The sequence below is a fragment of the Entelurus aequoreus genome, linkage group LG20 (assembly GCF_033978785.1).
Source record: "Entelurus aequoreus isolate RoL-2023_Sb linkage group LG20, RoL_Eaeq_v1.1, whole genome shotgun sequence".
NCBI classification, from domain to species: Eukaryota; Metazoa; Chordata; class Actinopteri; order Syngnathiformes; family Syngnathidae; genus Entelurus; species Entelurus aequoreus.
In genome coordinates, this window is record NC_084750.1 from 21,235,619 (window position 1) to 21,255,778 (window position 20,160).

The 20,160-nt window shown below is 38.2% G+C and overlaps 1 protein-coding gene across 2 annotated transcripts in view; it reads left to right on the forward strand.

The window, feature by feature from the left end:
* LOC133636021 (ephrin type-A receptor 7-like) overlaps positions 1-20,160 on the forward strand; it is a 584,329-nt gene that overhangs the window by 372,657 nt on the left and 191,512 nt on the right. For both annotated transcript variants that reach the window (XM_062029623.1, XM_062029624.1), the window contains exon 5: positions 12,211-12,540. In XM_062029623.1, coding sequence (XP_061885607.1) covers positions 12,211-12,540 — 330 coding nt within the window. The remainder of the gene's footprint in view (positions 1-12,210; positions 12,541-20,160) is intronic.

Sequence of the window (20,160 nt, forward strand, 5' to 3'; positions counted from 1 at the left end):
ATCTGTCTGTAGACTCGCCATTAAAGCGCTAAAACATACCGGTGTAGTGAGTTGACATTATTCACCCAAGGAACTTTAGTTATTAGAGAGTTCCGGCAGGATGTTTTTTTTCCGGCGGATGAGGAGATGCTGCTCCGTTATTGAGTGAAGTAAAGTCTGAATGTCATTAAAACAGTTAGCTCCATCTTTTGACGCTTCTTCCACTCCCGTCCTTGCACGCTACACCGCTACAAAAAAGATGACGGGGAGAAGACGCTGTCGAAGGTGAGCCACGTAAATAAGACCCCCCACAAAACGGCGCATCCTGAAGAGATTGTCAGAAAGCGACTTGAAGATGATCTGTAAAACATCATCTATGCAACATTTTGACCAAAGAACCACCATCACATGTTATGTAGACCACAAGGAAGTGTTTTACATTTAGAAAAATAAATACAAATATGACTCCTTTAGTGCGCCTTTTTATATGAAAAAAGATCAAAAATATACCATTCATCGGCAGTGCTCCTTATAATCCGGTGCGCCCTATGGTCCGGGAAAAATGGTACATTTAAACATTTCATTGTTAAATTGTCCCCATCATGAAAATGTAAAAAGATGAGGGAAAAATATTTATTTTGTTTTAGTGTGTTTTTTGTTTGAGGACAAACATGACACAAACCTTCCCAATTTTTAGAACTACCACTGTTTAATATGTTTGTGTGTATGCTTCACTGATGACAGTATTTGGTGAACATTGGTTTGTCCTACTAATTTTCGCGGTTCTTGAACTCACCGTAGTGTGGACTGTTTGTTTACATGTAAAATATTTCACTCCTTCTTTGTCTCATTTTGTCCACCAACCTTTTTATGCTGTGCGCTTTATTGATGTTATTGACTTGCTGGAGTGCTAACATGCTATTTAGGCTAGCTGTATGTACATATTGCATCATTATGTCTCATTTGTAGGTATATTTGAGCTCATTTAATACCCTTTACTTTTATCCTCTTTGTAAAATAGTTTATATTTGCATGTCTCATGACACATTATCTGTTGGTAATATTGGCTGTTTGTGTGCCATGTTGATCCAGACCACAGCAAACATTACCTAGCTTGCCAAAGATTGTAATAAATCTATTAGAAGAAGACAGCCTGGCATTTCCTTTAACTTGGACACACACATCTATACCTTTGGCCATTAAAAGCCAGTAATTTCCAGGAGTTATCTCACCTTCTGAGTAGCTTCTGATTTACTAATGCTTTCTAATGTTGTAAAAATGTGTAGAATAAATATTACATTTCAACATTTCCGTCAATGAAGATTTGCTTCAGCCTGCGACACATAGTCATTTTGATAGTAGGCTATTATAGCTAATATAGACACTTACGTCATGTGTTGATTTCATTATAACACCTATATACGGCTTTTCATTTTTTGCGGCTCCAGACAGATTTGTTTTATGTATTTTTGGTCCAATATGGCTCTTTCAACGTTTTGGGTTGCCGACGCCTGGGTTAGGGCTATCTTGAAATATCCCTCGGTGGTGTTCCAATGTTACCATTGTATTCAACAATTGTTATTAAAGCCTGCCTCAGATATAATCAATATCCTGCCAAGCACAATCTGATTTATATTTATATATGTGTGTATATACAGTCGTGGTCAAAAGTTTACATACAGTTGTAAAGAACATAATGTCATGGTACGTACCACAGAACTTTCCCCCAGAAGGTCTTATCTTTGTCCATGTGATGTCAGATGAAACAAAAATTGAGCGGTTTGGCCACAATACCCAGCAATATGTTTGGAGGAGGAAAGATGAGGCCTTTAATCCCAGGAACACCATCCCTACCGTCAAGCATGGTGATGGTAGTATTATGCTCTGGGCCTGTTTTGCTGCCAATGGAGCTGGTGCTTAATGGGACAATGAAAAAGGAGGATTACCTTCAAATTCTTCAGGACAACCTAAAATCATCAGCCCGGAGGTTGGGTCTTGGGCGCAGTTGGGTGTTCCAACAGGACAATGACCCCAAACACACGTCAAAAGTGGTAAAGGAATGGCTAAATCAGGCTAGAATTAATGTTTTAGAATGGCTTTCCCAAAGTCCTGACTTAAACGTGTGGACAATGCTGAAGAAACAAGTCCATGTCAGAAAACCAACAAATCTAGCTGAACTGCACCAATTTTGTCAAAAAGAAGTGGTCAACAATTTCACCAGAAGCTTGTGGATGGCTACCAAAAGCGCCTTATTGCAATGAAACTTGCCAAGGGACATGTAAGCAAATATTAACATTGCTGTATGTATACTTTTGACCCAGCACATTTGCTCACATTTTCAGTAGACCCATAATAAATTCATAAAAGAACCAAACTGCATGAATATTTTTTTTGTGACCAACAAGTATGTGCTCCAATCACTCTATCACAAAAAAATAAGAGTTGTAGAAATGATTGGTAAACTCAAGACAGCCGTGACATTATGTTCTTTACAAGTGTATGTAAACTTTTGTCCATGACTGTATATATATAAATATATAGACCAAAACGAGGGTTTTACATTTGCATAAAGAGAATAGTAATATAAGCATAGAGTGTTATTGGTCCTGGCAGAGGTCTGCGGTTCTTTTCTTCTCTTTGAACACTGAATCATTCACGGTAAATGTAAAAAATGATAAGGTTTGAAATGCGAATAATGGGGTCCCCTTTAACTGATCACCACTCATCGCTCGCCTTTGTCGCCTCTCATTTCCTCCTTTTCTCTGTCCTTCCATCCGTTTTATAAGGTGCACGTACGGCCCGGCTATTCTTCAGCCTTCTGTCAAACTAAGACGGCATCCCTCTGTCCTCCAGCAACAAGCGTTATCATTTCATCCCCTTTATTTTTTTTGCCAATCACTCGGCGCATACCAAATGCCAGGACTCGCCGATAAAGATGCATTACAACGCCAATAGGACAAAGACCATATAGGGGTAGTCTTATTGATTTCTCCATGGAGAACAGCTTAGTAATTAGATGCTAAATAATGGGTTGTATATCCTGCAGGAGTACTCGGGGTACTAAAACCACGGGGTCATAAGGTGTGTGTGTACGTACCAAGTGTGTGTGTACATGTGTGTGGTCATGCTAGCTTTTATGGTGTGGTTTAATTACAATATTGATTGCTGAGCTCTGTGATCCGCGTGCGATAACGTTTACGGCTGCCTAATCACCACATTAATTACACAATTGATTCCGTAATTATGATCATCCCTAGATTTGGCTAATCCACTGCATGGATAGAGAAGGCGAGTTAGAGGAGAAGTAGTGCATTTAAAAAGTGTTTATATATATATATATGTATATATATATACACTACCGTTCAAAAGTTTGGGGTCACATTGAAATGTCCTTATTTTTGAAGGAAAAGCACTGTACTTTTCAAAGAAGATAACTTTAAACTAGGCTTAACTTTAAAGAAATGCACTCTATACATTGCTAATGTGGTAAATGACTATTCTAGCTGCAAATGTCTGGTTTTTGGTGCAATATCTACATAGGTGTATAGAGGCCCATTTCCAGCAACTATCACTCCAGTGTTCTAATGGTACAATGTGTTTGCTCATTGGCTCAGAAGGCTAATTGATGATTAGAAAACCCTTGTGCAATCATGTTCACACATCTGAAAACACTTTAGCTCGTTACAGAAGCTACAAAACTGACCTTCCTTTGAGCAGATTGAGTTTCTGGAGCATCACATTTGTGGGGTCAATTAAACGCTCAAAATGGCCAGAAAAAGAGAACTTTCATCTGAAACTCGACAGTCTATTCTTGTTCTTAGAAATGAAGGCTATTCCACAAAATTGTTTGGGTGACCCCAAACTTTTGAACGGTAGTGTAAATGTATATATACTGTATATATATATATATATATATATATATATATATATATATATATATATATATATATATATATATATATATATATATATATATATATATATATATATATATATATATATATATATATATATATATATATATACAGTCCTATACCGATACAAAATGTTTTGTAAGTGTTTATTTACATACCTTAACTGTTTCCAAACGGTGTCTGTAACACGGCAGTAAAACGGCTGATCAAACAAAACAGAAGCCATCATCACGGACCCACTACCTGCGAAGGCTAGCTCTCCAATCAGCTAAACAGACTCAATAAGTCTACGGTGACGTTTTGGTAAATTTAGAAAACTGAAACAACACCAAAAGAATGTCATTATGAGTAAATAATAATATTAATAACCAAAAACATTTTAGCATATTTGCTACTGCTAATAAAGCTAGCTTGATTACATTACGATAGCACGTACAAATATGCATGGAAACACTCCCACAGATATCACACATGGGATGGTTTAGTACAGGGGGTGTCAAAGTCAAGCCCAGTGGGCTGAATCTGGCCCGCCAATGAATGATCTATGGGGCCCCGGGATGATATTTGATTAGTAGTAGAACCGGCCCGCAGGCCACAGCCGCCTGCTGCTGTTTTGCACGCACCAATACTCCATCAGTGTGGGCGCTAGGAATTTTCACAATCAAGTTATAAAAATAGGGTCCATTAGTAAATTTTTGGGGCCCCACTTTTTTGTAACAGTCTTGAAAAACAAATGATAAATGTATGCATTATCCTGTTGTATCTCACATTCTATATTGTGTTTTGGAAAAAGGTTGTCATAAACGTTAATCCGTTAAAAAACAAATACCGTATATTCCGCACTATAAGGCGCACCTAAAAACCTCCAATTTTCTCAAAAGCTGACAGTGCGCCTTATAGTCCGGTGCGCCTCATAAATGGACCAATATTGAGCCACAACGGGTCTCGCAACTACGGGATGCATAACGTAACCCCAGCCTCTACTGTAGCGTCTATTCTATGCGCCTTATAATGCGGTGCGCCTTATATATGAACAACGTTTTAAAATGGGCCATTCATTGAAGATGCGCCTTATAGTGCGGAAAATACGGTAATACAAAAGAAAACACATGTTTATGCATATGTAAATGTATTCAGTTATAAACATTCATTCACTTTCTTCTTTCCTTCATGGCTCTAAACTTTACCGCTGCCGGTATTATTTTTCTAAATTTTTCTCCTAATATTTTCAGAATGTGTTTATTCTATTTTTTGGCCAAAGTAGGACAAAGAAAACAATCTGAAGTCGTCTTTATTTTTTTTTTAGTTTTAATGCCATGATATCTGTGTTGGCCCTGCGATGAGGCGGCGACTTGTCCAGGGTGTACTCCGCCTTCCGCCCGAGTGCAGCTGAGCCACAAGGCGCCCCGTAAAATGTGGGAAAAAGGTAAAAGGCTGGGGAAGAAGATGAGTAAAAAAATACAATCTAGACTGGGCTCCTAAGGGGGCCTAGTCTGGAGTGGGGAAAAAACCTCCATGCCACGCACACATAAACATGTTACATTTAATCACGACAACTCGCAACAGAGGGGTGGGGGGAGTTGGGGCCCTGGAGGTCGACTGCTGCTATGAAGCGCTGCCAGCCGTCCATCACCCCAAAAGGGACAAGAGGTAGAAAATGGATGGATGGATTTTAATAGTCCGGCCCGCGTGTGTGCACGGATTTTCCTCCATGCGGCCCCTCAGCTAAAGTGAGTTTGACACCCCTGATATAGACGATATACGATATAAATGATATCAATTTGCCCGACGATATCGTCAGTATCGTAATACTACATGTTCATGACACATTCTAGCTGTGTCTATAAATTGGACAAGCGAACAAACGCGTAATCAGCGCATTCTTGCTCGCGACTAAGTCAGTAACCCTTGCCTCCATGGTGGCAAATAGACAACATTTCTTACAAGTAGCATTATCACTGGAGTGGATGACATACTTTTTACTTGTAGTTTAGAGAAATCCACCAGTAAATAGACTGTAATGGTAAATTAATAAAAAAAAGCCACGTTTGAGGCTTTGTTCAAATTTTCCTTCCCTTAGCAGCCGGACTGTTCTTTGAATGCAGGCTTTAATAGGATTACCGACATTAAAGAAATGTCGGGGACGGATGGAGAATGCAGAACGGGGGTGGGAGGGGCGTAGATGGTGGAGAGCTGCGCAGGGGAGTGGATTTGATCAAGAGGAAAAGTCGACGCGTAAAAAGAGCGTGCAAGGCCAAGCGAACGTGAATAAAGTCCCAGCTGGGCGGACATCAAATGCATGCGAGTTCACACTAAATGCTCCACGCTCTTACGTAATTCTCCTCTCCATGTGAATCCGCCATTGGGGCGGGGGGGAACAGCTGCGGTGTGTGACGCGTTTGCTCACGCACATGGCAGCACACCTTTACTTATTCATCGTACACACACACACACACACACACACACACACACACACACACACACACACACACTGATATATAAAATTCATGGGCTTTAATGGACCTTGGCTCTATGGAGCCCTCTGTCTGCAAAGACCAGGAGAAGAAGACACAGGTCGGTCAGGACACTACTGGGGTTTGATGCCGTCAGCTGACTTGCACTCTGTTGTATTTTTAAGCTGGCCAGGTTTTAAAATGACAACTAAAAGCCTCGCGTAATGATTTCCTCGATACAACTATTTACAGTATGCACAAAAAGGCCGTATATTAGGGCGCACTGCAGATGAATGGGCTATTTTTGATCTTTTGTCATATATAAGGCGCATTAAAGGAGTCATATTATTTTTAATTTTTTTATAAATATAAAACACTTCTTTGTGGTCTACATAACATGTGATGGTGGTTCTTTGGTCAAAATGTTGCATAGATGATGTTTTACAGATCATCTTCAAGCCGCTTTCTGACAGTCTCTTCAGGATGCGCCGTTTTGTGGGCGGTCTTATTTACGTGGCTCACCTTCGGCAGCGTCTTCCCCCCGTCATCTTTGTTGTGGCGGTGTAGCGTGCAAGGACGGGAGTGGAAGAAGTGTCAAAAGATGGCGCTAACTGTTTTAATGACATTCAGACAGCAGTTCCTCATTCGGAAACAACAAATGTGTCTCGTGAAACACCGTCTTAGACTTAGACTTAGAAAATCTTTATTGTCCCCGAGGGGCAATTTTGGTTTGCAGCATTAGTCATTAAAAACAAGGTTCAACAGTAAAAAACGAGGTACGACTGTAAAAGCAAGGTACAACAGTAAAAATGAGGGACAACAGTAAAAACGAGGTACAACAGTAAAAACGAGGTACAACAGTAAAAACAAGGTACTAATACATAAAATACATACAACATACACTACCGTTCAAAAGTTTGGGGTCACATTGAAATGTCCTTATTTTTGAAGGAAAAGCACTGTACTTTTCAATGAAGATAACTTTAAACTAGTCTTAACTTTAAAGAAATACACTCTATACATTGCTAATGTGGTAAATGACTATTCTAGCGGCCCATTTCCAGCAACTATCACTCCAGTGTTCTAATGGTACAATGTGTTTGCTCATTGGCTCAGAAGGCTAATTGATGATTAGAAAACCCTTGTGCAATCATGTTCACACATCTGAAAACAGTTCAGCTCGTTACAGAAGCTACAAAACTGACCTTCCTTTGAGCAGATTGAGTTTCTGGAGCATCACATTTGTGGGGTCAGTTAAACGCTCAAAATGGCCAGAAAAAGAGAACTTTCGTCTGAAACTCGGCAGTCTATTTTTGTTGTTAGAAACGAAGGCTATTCCACAAAATTGTTTGGGTGACCCCAAACTTTTGAACGGTAGTGTACAAACCATCATGAAGGCATTGAGCTAAAAACTAAAAAAATGTGTAATACTATAAAAACTAATCATCACACATCGCTTCCCACTAAAGTGACTGAATAGCAGCTAAGCTTGTTTAAGAAGCTCATTTATAAAATCAACAGCTGAGGGAAAAAAGGATCTTATGTATCTGTTGTTTTTGGCCTTTCTATTACTAGGTGCGTACCTGCATCCTGAGGGCAAGAGTCTAAACCAGGGGTCCCCAAACTTTTTGAGTCGGGGGCCGCATTGGGTTAAAAAAATTTGGCCGGGGGCCGGGCTGTATATATATATATATATATATATATATATATATATATATATATATATATATATATATATATATATATACCTGTATATATATACAATACATTGTATATATATATATATATATATATATATATATATATAAAAATATATATATAAATATATATACATATATATATATATATATATATATATATAAATATATATACATATATATATATATATACGTATATATATTTATATATACATATATATATATATATACATATATATGTGTATATATGTGTGTATATATATATATATATATATATATACATATATATATATATATATATATATATATATATATATATATATATATATATATATATATATATTGTCTTTATATTCCGTTTTGTCATTTAACATCAATTAACATTGATGTTCATCAACATTTAACATTGTCATGTTATCGATGGGAAAATTCATTTTTAGACCGTATGATTGGCCTGAGCGGCTACGAGACCCCGAGAGTAACAAGCGGTAGAAAAAGGATTAGAAAGGAAAAATAAAAACAAATAATAATAAAAAATTTAAAAAAATTTAAAAAACGTTTTTTTTTTCGTGGGACTTCCCGTGGGCCGGATTTTGGATGATGGGGGGCCGGATCCGGCCCGCGGGCCGTAGTTTGGGGACCCCTGGTCTAAACCGACCGGAACTCTCTAATAACTAAAGTTCTTGGGTGAATAATGTAAACTCACTACACCGGTACGTTTTAGCGCTTTCATGGTGAGTTTACTGACAGATATAAGTAAGAACTTTACACTACTTAAAATTAGAAATGGCAACAGCGGAGGATGAATGTCCCACAACAAGAAGATAGAGAAAAAGAAGAAGCTTATCGACTACGGTGTTGGCACGGACTACAAAGGCGGACGTGCGCAATTTTTCAGGACTTATGTAGATCCCAAATACACATCAGCAGGTACCAGAAGGTAAGGAAAGTTGCTTTTGCATAATATTGCAAAACAAAACGCCAGATAATATGTCTTACTGTGGAAGTGGCTTCCTAGCAGCTCCACTGTAGACACGGCACAAGAGCCAAGCGTGCAGATTTAACAACATTTTTAATGTTTTCAACAAGCTTTTTCAAAATGTCTTTCGGCATGTCGTGACGTTGCCGTCACTCCCAATCCTCCTCTCTCCTCTGCTCCAGGCTGCTTACTGTTAAAGGCAACAGATGATTAGATTAACACGTACCACCTGTGAAATCCAATCACCTGCCAGCTGTGTCTCGCCGTCCCACACATGCCCCGCCCCTAGCTGATGGTGCTCCACCCTCGACACCATTGCCATTACCTTTGCTCCTGCAGGGCGCTGACGCACTTCCCTCCACACTTACCTTATACACACACCATAATAATACTCGTATGTTTAATGTGCCGACAATCCATCAAGCGGTGCGGCTTCATAGCTTACCAAAGTAGTACTAAAACATTACATTTTTGAGCGCCGTGTGTCATGGTCTATATTTTCAATGGAACATACAACATTTTGGTGTTGTTTACTTGAGTCATATTGCAGTCTACACGTATCTCTTATGTGTGACTGCCATCATATTGCAGTCCACACATATCTCTTATGTGTGACTGCCATCTACTGGTCACACTTATCATTTCACCATGTAGGAAATAAAATAGCTTTGAGTTCAGTAAGCACAACCAATGTTCTATATTTGCAATGGAACATATAAAATGTTGGCGTTGTTTACTTGAGTCATATTGCAGTCTACACGTATCTCTTGTGTGTGACTGCCACCATATTGCAGTCGACGCGTATCTCTTATGTTTGACCGGCATCTACTGGTCACACTTATCATTACACCATGTACCAAATAAAATTGCTTCGAGGTCGGTAAGCAAAACCAGAATTGTTCCGTACATTAGGCGCACCGGGTTATAAGGCGCACGGTTGAGTTTTGAAAAAAAAAAGGATTTTAAGTGCGCCTTATAGTCCGGAAAATACGGTAACTATGTACAGTACTGCCAACACACTGAATTAGATAGTAGTATTTATATAAAAGGCACATAAATGACTGGTTGCATAAAACTGTCATTTACTGGGAAGTATAAAATTCATCAGGTCAGACCAGAATCATGAGTCTCCCATCTAATTATTTTAGTCATCGAGCAATCTATCGATTAGTTTGTTTGATTAATCAAGTGATCGGAAAAAAACACCTTGTAGCCTTAATTTGCATCTTAGGGAAAATTGTTGAAATAGCATTGTTTTCTGTTTGCCATAACTTTAATTATTTGTTTCTTATAAATGCACATTGTTAATATTCAGTGTTTTATTGTTCATAGTTAATATTGTAAATCCCACTTTCTTTATTTCAATGTACATTTTGGGTGTCCCATTCAGTAAAAAACTGTAAAATTACATTCGTTTTTGTTTTTTTTGAGGTGGTCTGTTTTTAGAACTCTATCAGACAGGTGATTTGGTAAAATTGCAAACAGCTAAAATGATGTACAAAGCAAACTATAACCTGCTACCAAAGAATGTACAACAATTCTTCTCTACTAAAGAGGAGAAATATAACCTTAGAGGAAAAAATCATTTAAAACTAGAGATGTCCGATAATATCAGCCTGCCAATATTATCGGACGATATATGCGTTAAAATGTAATATTGGAAATTATCGGTTTCGTTTTTTTTATTATCGGTATCGTTTTTTTTTGTTTTTTTTTATTTTTTTATTTTTATTAAATCAACATAAAAAACACAAGATACACTTACAATTAGTGCACCAACCCAAAAAACCTCCCTCCCCCATTTACACTCATTCACACAAAAGGGTTGTTTCTTTCTGTTATTAATATTCTGGTTCCTACATTATATATCAATATATATCAATACAGTCTGCAAGGGATACAGTCCGTAAGCACACATGATTGTGCGTGCTGCTGGTCCACTAATAGTACTAACTTTTAACATTTAATTTTACTAATTTTCATTCATTACTAGTTTCTATGTAACTGTTTTTATATTGTTTTACTTTCTTTTTTATTCAAGAATTTTTTTTAAATTTATCTATCTTATTTTACTAATTTTTTTAAAAAGTACCTTGTCTTCACCATACCTGGTTGTCCAAATTAGGCATAATAATGTGTTAATTCCACGACTGCATATATCGGTTGATATCGGTCTCGGTTGATATCGGTATCGGTAATTAAAGAGTTGGACAATATCGGAATATCGGATATCGGCAAAAAGCCATTATCGGACATCCCTATTTAAAACATTTATATGCACATACAACACTTAAAACTTTTAGCATATCAGTATGTGGAATTAAATTATGGAATGGATTAAGTAAAGAAGTTAAAAATTGTACTGATATGATCCAGTTTAAGAGGTTGGTCAAATTAATAGTGCTTACAAAGTACAAAGAAGAAGAATTATGAGAAATACTTTCAACCTTATTGAAAATAAGATATTCTTCATCTCAGTATGTTAATAATTACTGAATTAATTAATTACATATTACAAAACTGTTGTGTATACTAATTCACAGATGTAATTTTATTATATAAAAAGGTCAGTAAATGATTCTATATATTTGTAAACGCTCTGAAGTGGGAAAGGGGTAGGATTAAATAAGCTTTGCTTCTTCCTACTCCTTTTCGGGCATGATGTAAAATGAAATGATATGAAATTGTGTGATGTATTATGCTGTAAGTGTGTTCATGTTCCAAATAAACTAAAGAAAGAAAGAAAAGAAAGACATTGTGACTTTTGGTATTAGTGTTCCTGAAAAAAAGGGACCCAAACACACATACTGTACAGCAGGTTTTTACAGCTAAATGTGTACATATAATATATACATTGGCCCCCCCAGACACATTTTTGCTCTCAACGTGGCCCCCGAGTCAAAATATTTGCCCAGCTCTGCTGTAGTGTAAAGTTGAATATGTGGGTGTTATTTCATTTACAGAGGGCTCCCATAATGTTAATAACTGTAAACAATTGTTATTATTTAGCTATGAAAATGTTTGATTTATAAATAATGGTCAAGCCTAGAACCAATCAACAGCGATTACTGTATATTGATTGCCTGTTGTATAGGTTTTGGTATGGTTAATGAACAAAATAATTAAAAAGGCCCCCAACTGACTGAATAAAGTTTGTACACAAAATAATTGACTTACCCGTTTTTCAGGTCCTCCCTCGCCACCTCGAGACTTGGTCTACACCCTGAAGCAGTCGACTCTCATCTTGGAATGGGGCGCACCATCGGACACGGGTGGCAGAGTCGATCTGACCTACACCATGGGTTGCCGGCGGTGCGCCGGCCGGCAGTGCGAGCCCTGCGGCGCGAGCATCGGCTTCGTGCCTCAGCAGGTGGGCCTGGCGGAGAGAACGGTGACCGTGGTCAATCTCCTTCCCAACACCAACTACACCTTCACCGTGGAAGCTTTGAATGGAGTGTCGGAGCTGCTGCCCGGCAAGAGGTTCTACACCCAGGTCAACGTGTCGACAAGCTTGCCTGGTGAGTCAGTTTATAAACTTAACATTAAATGGTGTCATTTGTCTGTAAAACGGTTATAAGTACACCTCTGCATACCATTGCATTCTTACTAACCTTAAAGAAAAAAAAAATAGGAACAATTCTAGAAATATGCATCAACTTACAAGAAAGTTTTAGTCTGTAACAGAAAAGATTTAAAGGGCATACATTTGCCCGTAATAAATTTTTTTAATCCTTACCGAATTTTTCGGACCATAGGGTGCACTATTCAGGATTACATTCAGATATTACTTGCACACACCCAAGACAATGGGCATATACACACACACACACCCTCCTCCACCCCACGCCTTCACCACCGATTGATTCCCCTTCGGAGTGATGGACGGCTGGCAGCGCTTCATAGCAGCAGTCGACCTCCAGGGCCCCAACCCCCCCCCTCTGTTGCGAGTTGTCGTGATTAAACGTAACATGTTTATGTGTGCATGGCATGGAGGTTTTTTCCCACTCCAGACTAGGCCCCCTTAGGAGCCCAGTCTAGATTGTATTTTTTTACTCATCTTCTTCCCCAGCGTTTGACCTTTTTCCCACATTTTACGGGGCGCCTTGTGGCGGACCCATCAGCGTTCCTGTTCTGTAACCCTGTACACTGTTTGTTTGTCTAATCTGGAACGGGTATCTGCTGAAAACATAGTTTAGTTGTACTTGTTGCAATGACAATAAAGACCTATCCTATCCTATCCTATCCTACTTAAAGCAATAACAGAGCAGTATCTTCTCATCCGTGGCTCATTAATGCAACATCAACGCCGGAAATGTGTACCGTGAAAAACCGTCCGACCGGAACCCTCTAATCACTAAAGTTCCTTGGGTCAATTATACAAACTCACTAAAGTTTGCAGCGCTTTGATAGCTAGTCTACTGACAGATATAAGTAAGAACTTTATACTACTTTATATTAGAAATGGCAACAGCGGAGGATGAATGTCACATAAAGAAGGTCGAGAAAAAGAAGAAGCTTATGACTACGGTGTCGGAACGGACTACAATGGCGGACGCGCGCACATTTTCAGGACTTATGCAGATCCCAAATACACATCAGCAGGTACCAAAAGGGAAGGAAAGTTGGTTTTGCATAATATTGTGAAACAAAACGGCAGATAATATGTCTGCTAATGGGTGACATTTTGCAGTCCTTATACACACACCATAATAATACTCGTATGTTTAATGCACCGACAATCCATCAAGCGGTGCGACTTCTTAGCTTACCAAAGTCGTACTAAAAACATTTTGACAGATTTTTGAGTGCCGTGTGTAATGTGCTATGTTCTCAATGGAACATTTAAAGTTTTGGTGATGTTTACTGGCGTCACATTGCAGTCTACACGTATCTCTTATGTGTGACTGCCATCTACTGGTCGCACTTATCATTACACTATGTACCAAATAAAATTGCTTCGAGGTCGGTAAGCACAACCAGAATGATGGCGTATACTAGGCGCACCGGGTTATAAGGCGCAATGAAAAGATTTTAAGTGCACCTTATAGTCCCAAAAATACGGTATTTAAACATTTTTTGACTGACCTAAACTATTCAGAACAGAAAAATTAAATTAAATAAACTCAATGCATTAAAGAATAAGGAATTAATGAATAATGAACTACAGCGCAACGGTAGGATCAATAACCTCTCTAAAACTCCCGATGGTTAGTATCACCGTCCATCCATCCATTTTTCCTACCGCTTGTCCCTTTCATTAAATTAAAATGCTCGAAAAACCGTCATTCATAACTGCACTTTGATTCGGACGGAGTAGCGCTAGCTTGCTAGGTAGCTTAAATGCTAACATGTAAATGGAGACATTCAAGTCTTTCCCCATTATGAAAAGTCATTGTTCAATCTAAACGTGTTGAAACACATTGCGGTCTAAACAACTGAGCTACAGTATTCACATTGGACTGTGCTGTTCTTGCACAAAGTGATCGATAATCTCGACAAGTGAAGACAGACGGACTTCTTTCAACCGGAAGTGGACTCCCGTGACATCACATGAACCGGAAGATAAAGATATTTAAACACAAAAATAAAAATAATGTGGCTTTTACGAAGCCAGAATAATATTTGATGTTTCCTTTGCCAAGAAATTATATTGTGAGGCTATTTTTTTTTAGTTATTAGAAAAATACAAACTGGTTAAAATATGTTAGTGTGTTCATAAGTACCTTTTGAGCACATTCAATAATACCAATTTTACAACAATAATAAATAATGATAACAATAAATATAATTGGGGTCATTTGTCACAATAACTTTACTTAGCCATTTTGTTTAAGTTAAAGTACCAATGATTGTCACACACACACTAGGTGTGGCGAGATTACTCTCTGCATTTGACCCATCACCCTTGATCACCCCCTGGGAGGTGTGTAATGTTCTATATTTTTAACATATAAAGTGTCGGTGTTGTTTACTTGAGTCATATTGCAGACTACACGTATCTCTTATGTGTGACTGCCGTCATATTGCAGTCTACACGTATCTCTTATGTGTGACTGCCATCTGCTGGTCCCGCTTATCATTTCAGCATGTACCAAATAAAATAGCTTCGAGGTCGGTAAGCACAACCAGAAATATTCCGTACATTAGGCAAACTGTCGAGTTTTGACAAAATGAAAATTTTTTAAAGGCCTACTGAAAGCCACTACTACCGACCACGCAGTCTGATAGTTTCTATATCAATGATGAAATCTTAACATTCACACACACACTAGGTGTGGCGAGATTACTCTCTGCATTTGACCCATCACCCTTGATCACCCCCTGGGAGGTGAGGGGAGCAGTGAACAGCAGCGGTGGCCGCGCCCGGGAATCATTTTTGTTGATTTAACCCCCAATTCCAACCCTTGATGCTGAGTGCCAAGCAGGGAGGTAATGGCTCCCATTTTTATAGTCTTTGGTATGACTCGGGCCGGGGTTTTAACTCACGACCTACCGATCTATTGATTTTGGTTAGAGATGTCCGATAATGGCTTTTTTGCCGATATCCGATATTCCGATATTGTCTAACTCTTAGTTACCGATTCCGATATCAACCGATACCGATATATACAGTCGTGGAATTAACACATTATTATGCCTAATTTTGTTGTGATGCCCCGCTGGATGCATTAAACAATGTAACAAGGTTTTCCAAAATAAATCAACTCAAGTTATGGAAAAAAATGCCAACATGGCACTGCCATATTTATTATTGAAGTCACAAAGTGCATTATTTTTTTTAACATGCCTCAAAACAGCAGCTTGTAATGTGGGACATGCTCTACCTGAGAGAGCATGAGGAGGTTGAGGTAGACGGGGTTGAGGTGGGGGGGGGGGCTAGCGGGGGGTATATATTGTAGCGTCCCGGAAGATTTAGTGCTGCAAGGGGTTCTGGGTATTTGTTCTGTTGTGTTACGGTGCGGATGTTCTCCCGAAATGTGTTTGTCATTCTTGTTTGGTGTGGGTTCACAGTGTGGCGCATATTTGTAACAGTGTTAAAGTTGTTTATACGGTCACCCTCAGTGTGACCTGTATGGCTGTTGACCAAGTATGGCTTGCATTCACTTGTGTGTGTGAAAAGCCGTAGATATCATGTGATTGGGCCGGCACGCAAAGGCAGTGCTTTTATGGTTTATTGGTGCTCTGTACTTCTCCCTACGTCCGTGTACACAGCGGCGTTTTAAAAAGTCATACATTTTACTTTTTGAAACCGATACCGATAATTTTGAAACCGATACCGATAATTTCCGATATTACATTTTAAAGCATTTATCGGCCGATAAAATCGGCAGTCCGATATTATCGGACATCCCTAATTTTGGTTGTGATTTATATTCAAGTGCAACATTTTGCTTTCATGGTATGTTTTTTGTTTGTATTTGTTTTATTTAACTTGGTATTTAAAAGTTTCAATTTCAATTACAATTTTGAAATATACGAGAAACACAAGTGTATGTGTTGTCATGACATCAGTGGTTAATTTGGCCGCCCAAAAAATAATGGCAATAACATCGTTTATGGACAATATCGTGTAGGTCAATATATCATTGAGCAAAATCTGGCCTATGATCCTGGATTTTCCAATCGCATTTGGCGTGCGTTTTTTTTTCTACATTTCAACCGAAAGCCTTCTTCCTGGGAGTCAGAATCATTCAAATGTTAGCTGCAAATCACACACCACTCGCTCGATCCGCCCTAATCTGTCTGGAGTTGTACATCAATCAGTCAATCAATCACAATTTATTCCTATAGCCCTTAATCACAAGTGCCTCAAAGGGCTTCACAAACCACCGCGACATCTTGCTGATCTGAACCTCCATCTCACCCACCCACAACCCCATACTTACCTCATGTTTACATAGTGGACATGTATGCAGGCTTACCCCTTCATAAAATGTATTGCAATGCATCTGGCAGACATATTTGACAATATCTACATTTTCCGTGCAAAAATAACATGTTTTGGGATGAAGATGCTACCAAAACACATACCGTATTTTCCGGACCATAGGGCGCACTGCCGATGAGCGGGTCTATTCAGGTCTTTTTTCATACAAAAGGCGCATTAAAGGGGTCATAATTATTTTCATTTTTTTCTAACATGAAAACACCATCTTGTGGTCTACATAACATGTAATGGTGGTTCTTTGGTCAAAATGTTGCATAGATGATGTTTTACGGACCATTTTCAAGTCGCTTTCTGACAGTCTCTTCAGAATGCGCCGTTTTGTGGGCGGTCTTTTTTACGTGGCTCACCTTCAACGGCGTCTTCTCCCCGTCATCTTTGTTGTAGCGGTGTAGCGTGCAACGACGGGAGTGGAAGAAGTGTCAAAAGATGGCGCTAACTGTTTTAATAACATTCAGACTTTACTTCAATCAATAACGGAGCAGCATCTCCTCATCCGTGGCTCACTAGTGCAACAACAACGCCGGATATGTGTCCCGTGAAAAAACGTCCGACCGGCAACTCTCTAATAACTAAAGTTCCTTGGGTGAATAATGTAAACTCACTACACCGGTATGTTTTAGCGCTTTCATGGTGAGTTTACTGACAGATATAAGTAAGAACTTTACACTACTTTATATTAGAAATGGCAACAGCGGAGGATGAATGCCCCATAAGGGCGGCATAGCTCGGTTGGTAGAGTGGCCGTGCCAGCAACTTGAGGGTTCCAGGTTCGATTCCCGCTTCCGCCATCCTAGTCCCTGCCGTTGTGTCCTTGGGCAAGACACTTTACCCACCCACACTGGTTTAAATGTAACTTAGATATTGGGTTTCACTATGTAAAGCGCTTTGAGTCACTAGAGAAAAGCGCTATATAAATATAATTCCCTAATTCACAACAAGAAGATAGAGAAAAGGAAGATGCTTATCGACTACGGCACGGACTACAAAGGCGGACGCGCAAATTTTCAGGACTTATGCAGATCCCAAATACAGATCAGCAGGTTCCAGAAGGTAAAAAAAGTTGATTTTGAATAATATTGCGTAACAAAATGCCAGAAAATATGTCTTACCTTATACACACACCATAATAATACTCGTATGTTAAAGCACAGTACAATCCATCAAGCGGTGCGGCTTCATAGCTTACCAAAGTCCTACTAAAACAGGGGTGTCCAAAGTGCGGCCCGGGGGCCATTCGCGGCCCGCAGGTAATTTTTTAACATTTTAAAAATACGATGAAAAAAAAAATAAAAAACATAAAAAGTGGTATAAAAGAGCAAACAGGTGAAATGTAACAAGAAAATGTTGCATTATTTACTCTAATAACACAAAGCTGCCATGCAGGCTGTTTCTTTCTTTAAAAAATAATAATGAATCAAAATCAAATGTCATTATGAATTATTGACCTATTCAAGGCTCCAATTACTTCACATTAAATATTCCACTTAGAGATATTTTGGGGGGAAAATGTTGCATATTTTTTGGTTGCCATTTTTAAAAAGCAAAGTTTTTTAAAGAAGGGCCTAAAACGAACAAACAAAAAACATAAACAACAATAAAACTTATAATTGACGGATAGATCTGAAGTTGATCTTGAGACTATTGTGGTAAAAGTTAAAAAAAATGTTGGATTTATTTTTTTAAACTTTACTGAGCAGTACCCTTTTGGATCCCCAATAATTTTAGTGGGACTTTTTTTTTTTTTTTTAAGTGTCTTGGCTCAAAAAATAATGAATTAAAATTAAAGATGTCCGATAATATCGGCCGGCCGATATTATCGGCCGATAAATGCTTTAAAAGGTAATATCGGAAAGTATCGGTATCGGTTTTTTTATTATCGGTATCGGGTTTTTTGGGGGGTTTTTTTTGTTTTTTTTTAAATCAACATAAAAAACACAAGATACACTTACAATTAGTGCACCAACCCAAAAAAACTCCCTCCCCCATTTACACTCATTCACACAAAAGGGTTGTTTCCTTCTGTTATTAATATTGTCGTTCCTACATTATATATCAATACATATCAATACAGTCTGCAAGGGATACAGTCCGTAAGCACACATGATTGTGTGTGGTGCTGGTCCACTAATAGTACTAACCTTTAACAGTTAATTTTACTAATTTTAATTAATTACTAGTTTCTATGTAACTGATTTTATATTGTTTTACTTTCTTTTTTATTCAAGAAAATGTTTTTAATTTATTTATCTTATTTTATTTTATTAATTTAAAAAAAAAGGACCTTATCTTCACCATACCTGGTTGTCCAAATTAGGCATAATAATGTGTTAATTCCACAACTGTATATATCAGTATCGGTATCGGTTGATATCGGTATCGGTAATTAAAGAGTTGGACAATATCGGAATATCGGATATCGGCAAAAAGCCATTATCGGACATCCCTAATTAAAATCAATGTTGTTATGAGTTATTGACCTTTTTAAAACTCCAATTATTATATAATCTCAAATATTCCACTTTAAAATTTTATTGGGGGAAAATATTGCATATTTTGTGTTTTTCCATAAAAAAACACGGTTTTCCTTGACAAAAATGGCATACAACTTAAATCTTTGAAAGCGTTTTATTGACAGATAGACCTAATGTTGATCTAGAGATTTAAACCTTGAATAATAATAATAATAATAATAATAATAATAATACTGAATAATGACACATTTGTAATATTTTTTTTGACCAAAACCTTTTGGTCAAAATATCAAAATGGCCCCCGCTTGCTTGGATTTTTCAGTGTGCGGCCCTCAGTGAAAAAAGTTTGGACACCCCTGTACTAAAACATTTTGACAGACTTTTGAGCGCCGTGTGTAATTTTCTATATTTTTAACATATAAAGTGTCTGTGTTGTTTACTTGAGTCATATTGCAGACTACACGTATCTCTTATGTGTGACTGCCGTCATATTGCAGTCTACACGTATCTCTTATGTGCGACTGCCATCTGCTGGTCCCGCTTATCATTTCAGCATGTACCAAATAAAATAGCTTCGAGGTCGGTAAGCACAACCAGAATTATTCCGTACATTAGGCAAACTGTCGAGTTTTGAGAAAATGAAAATATTTTAAAGGCCTACTGAAAGCCACTACTACCGACCACGCAGTCTGATAGTTTCTATATCAATGATGAAATCT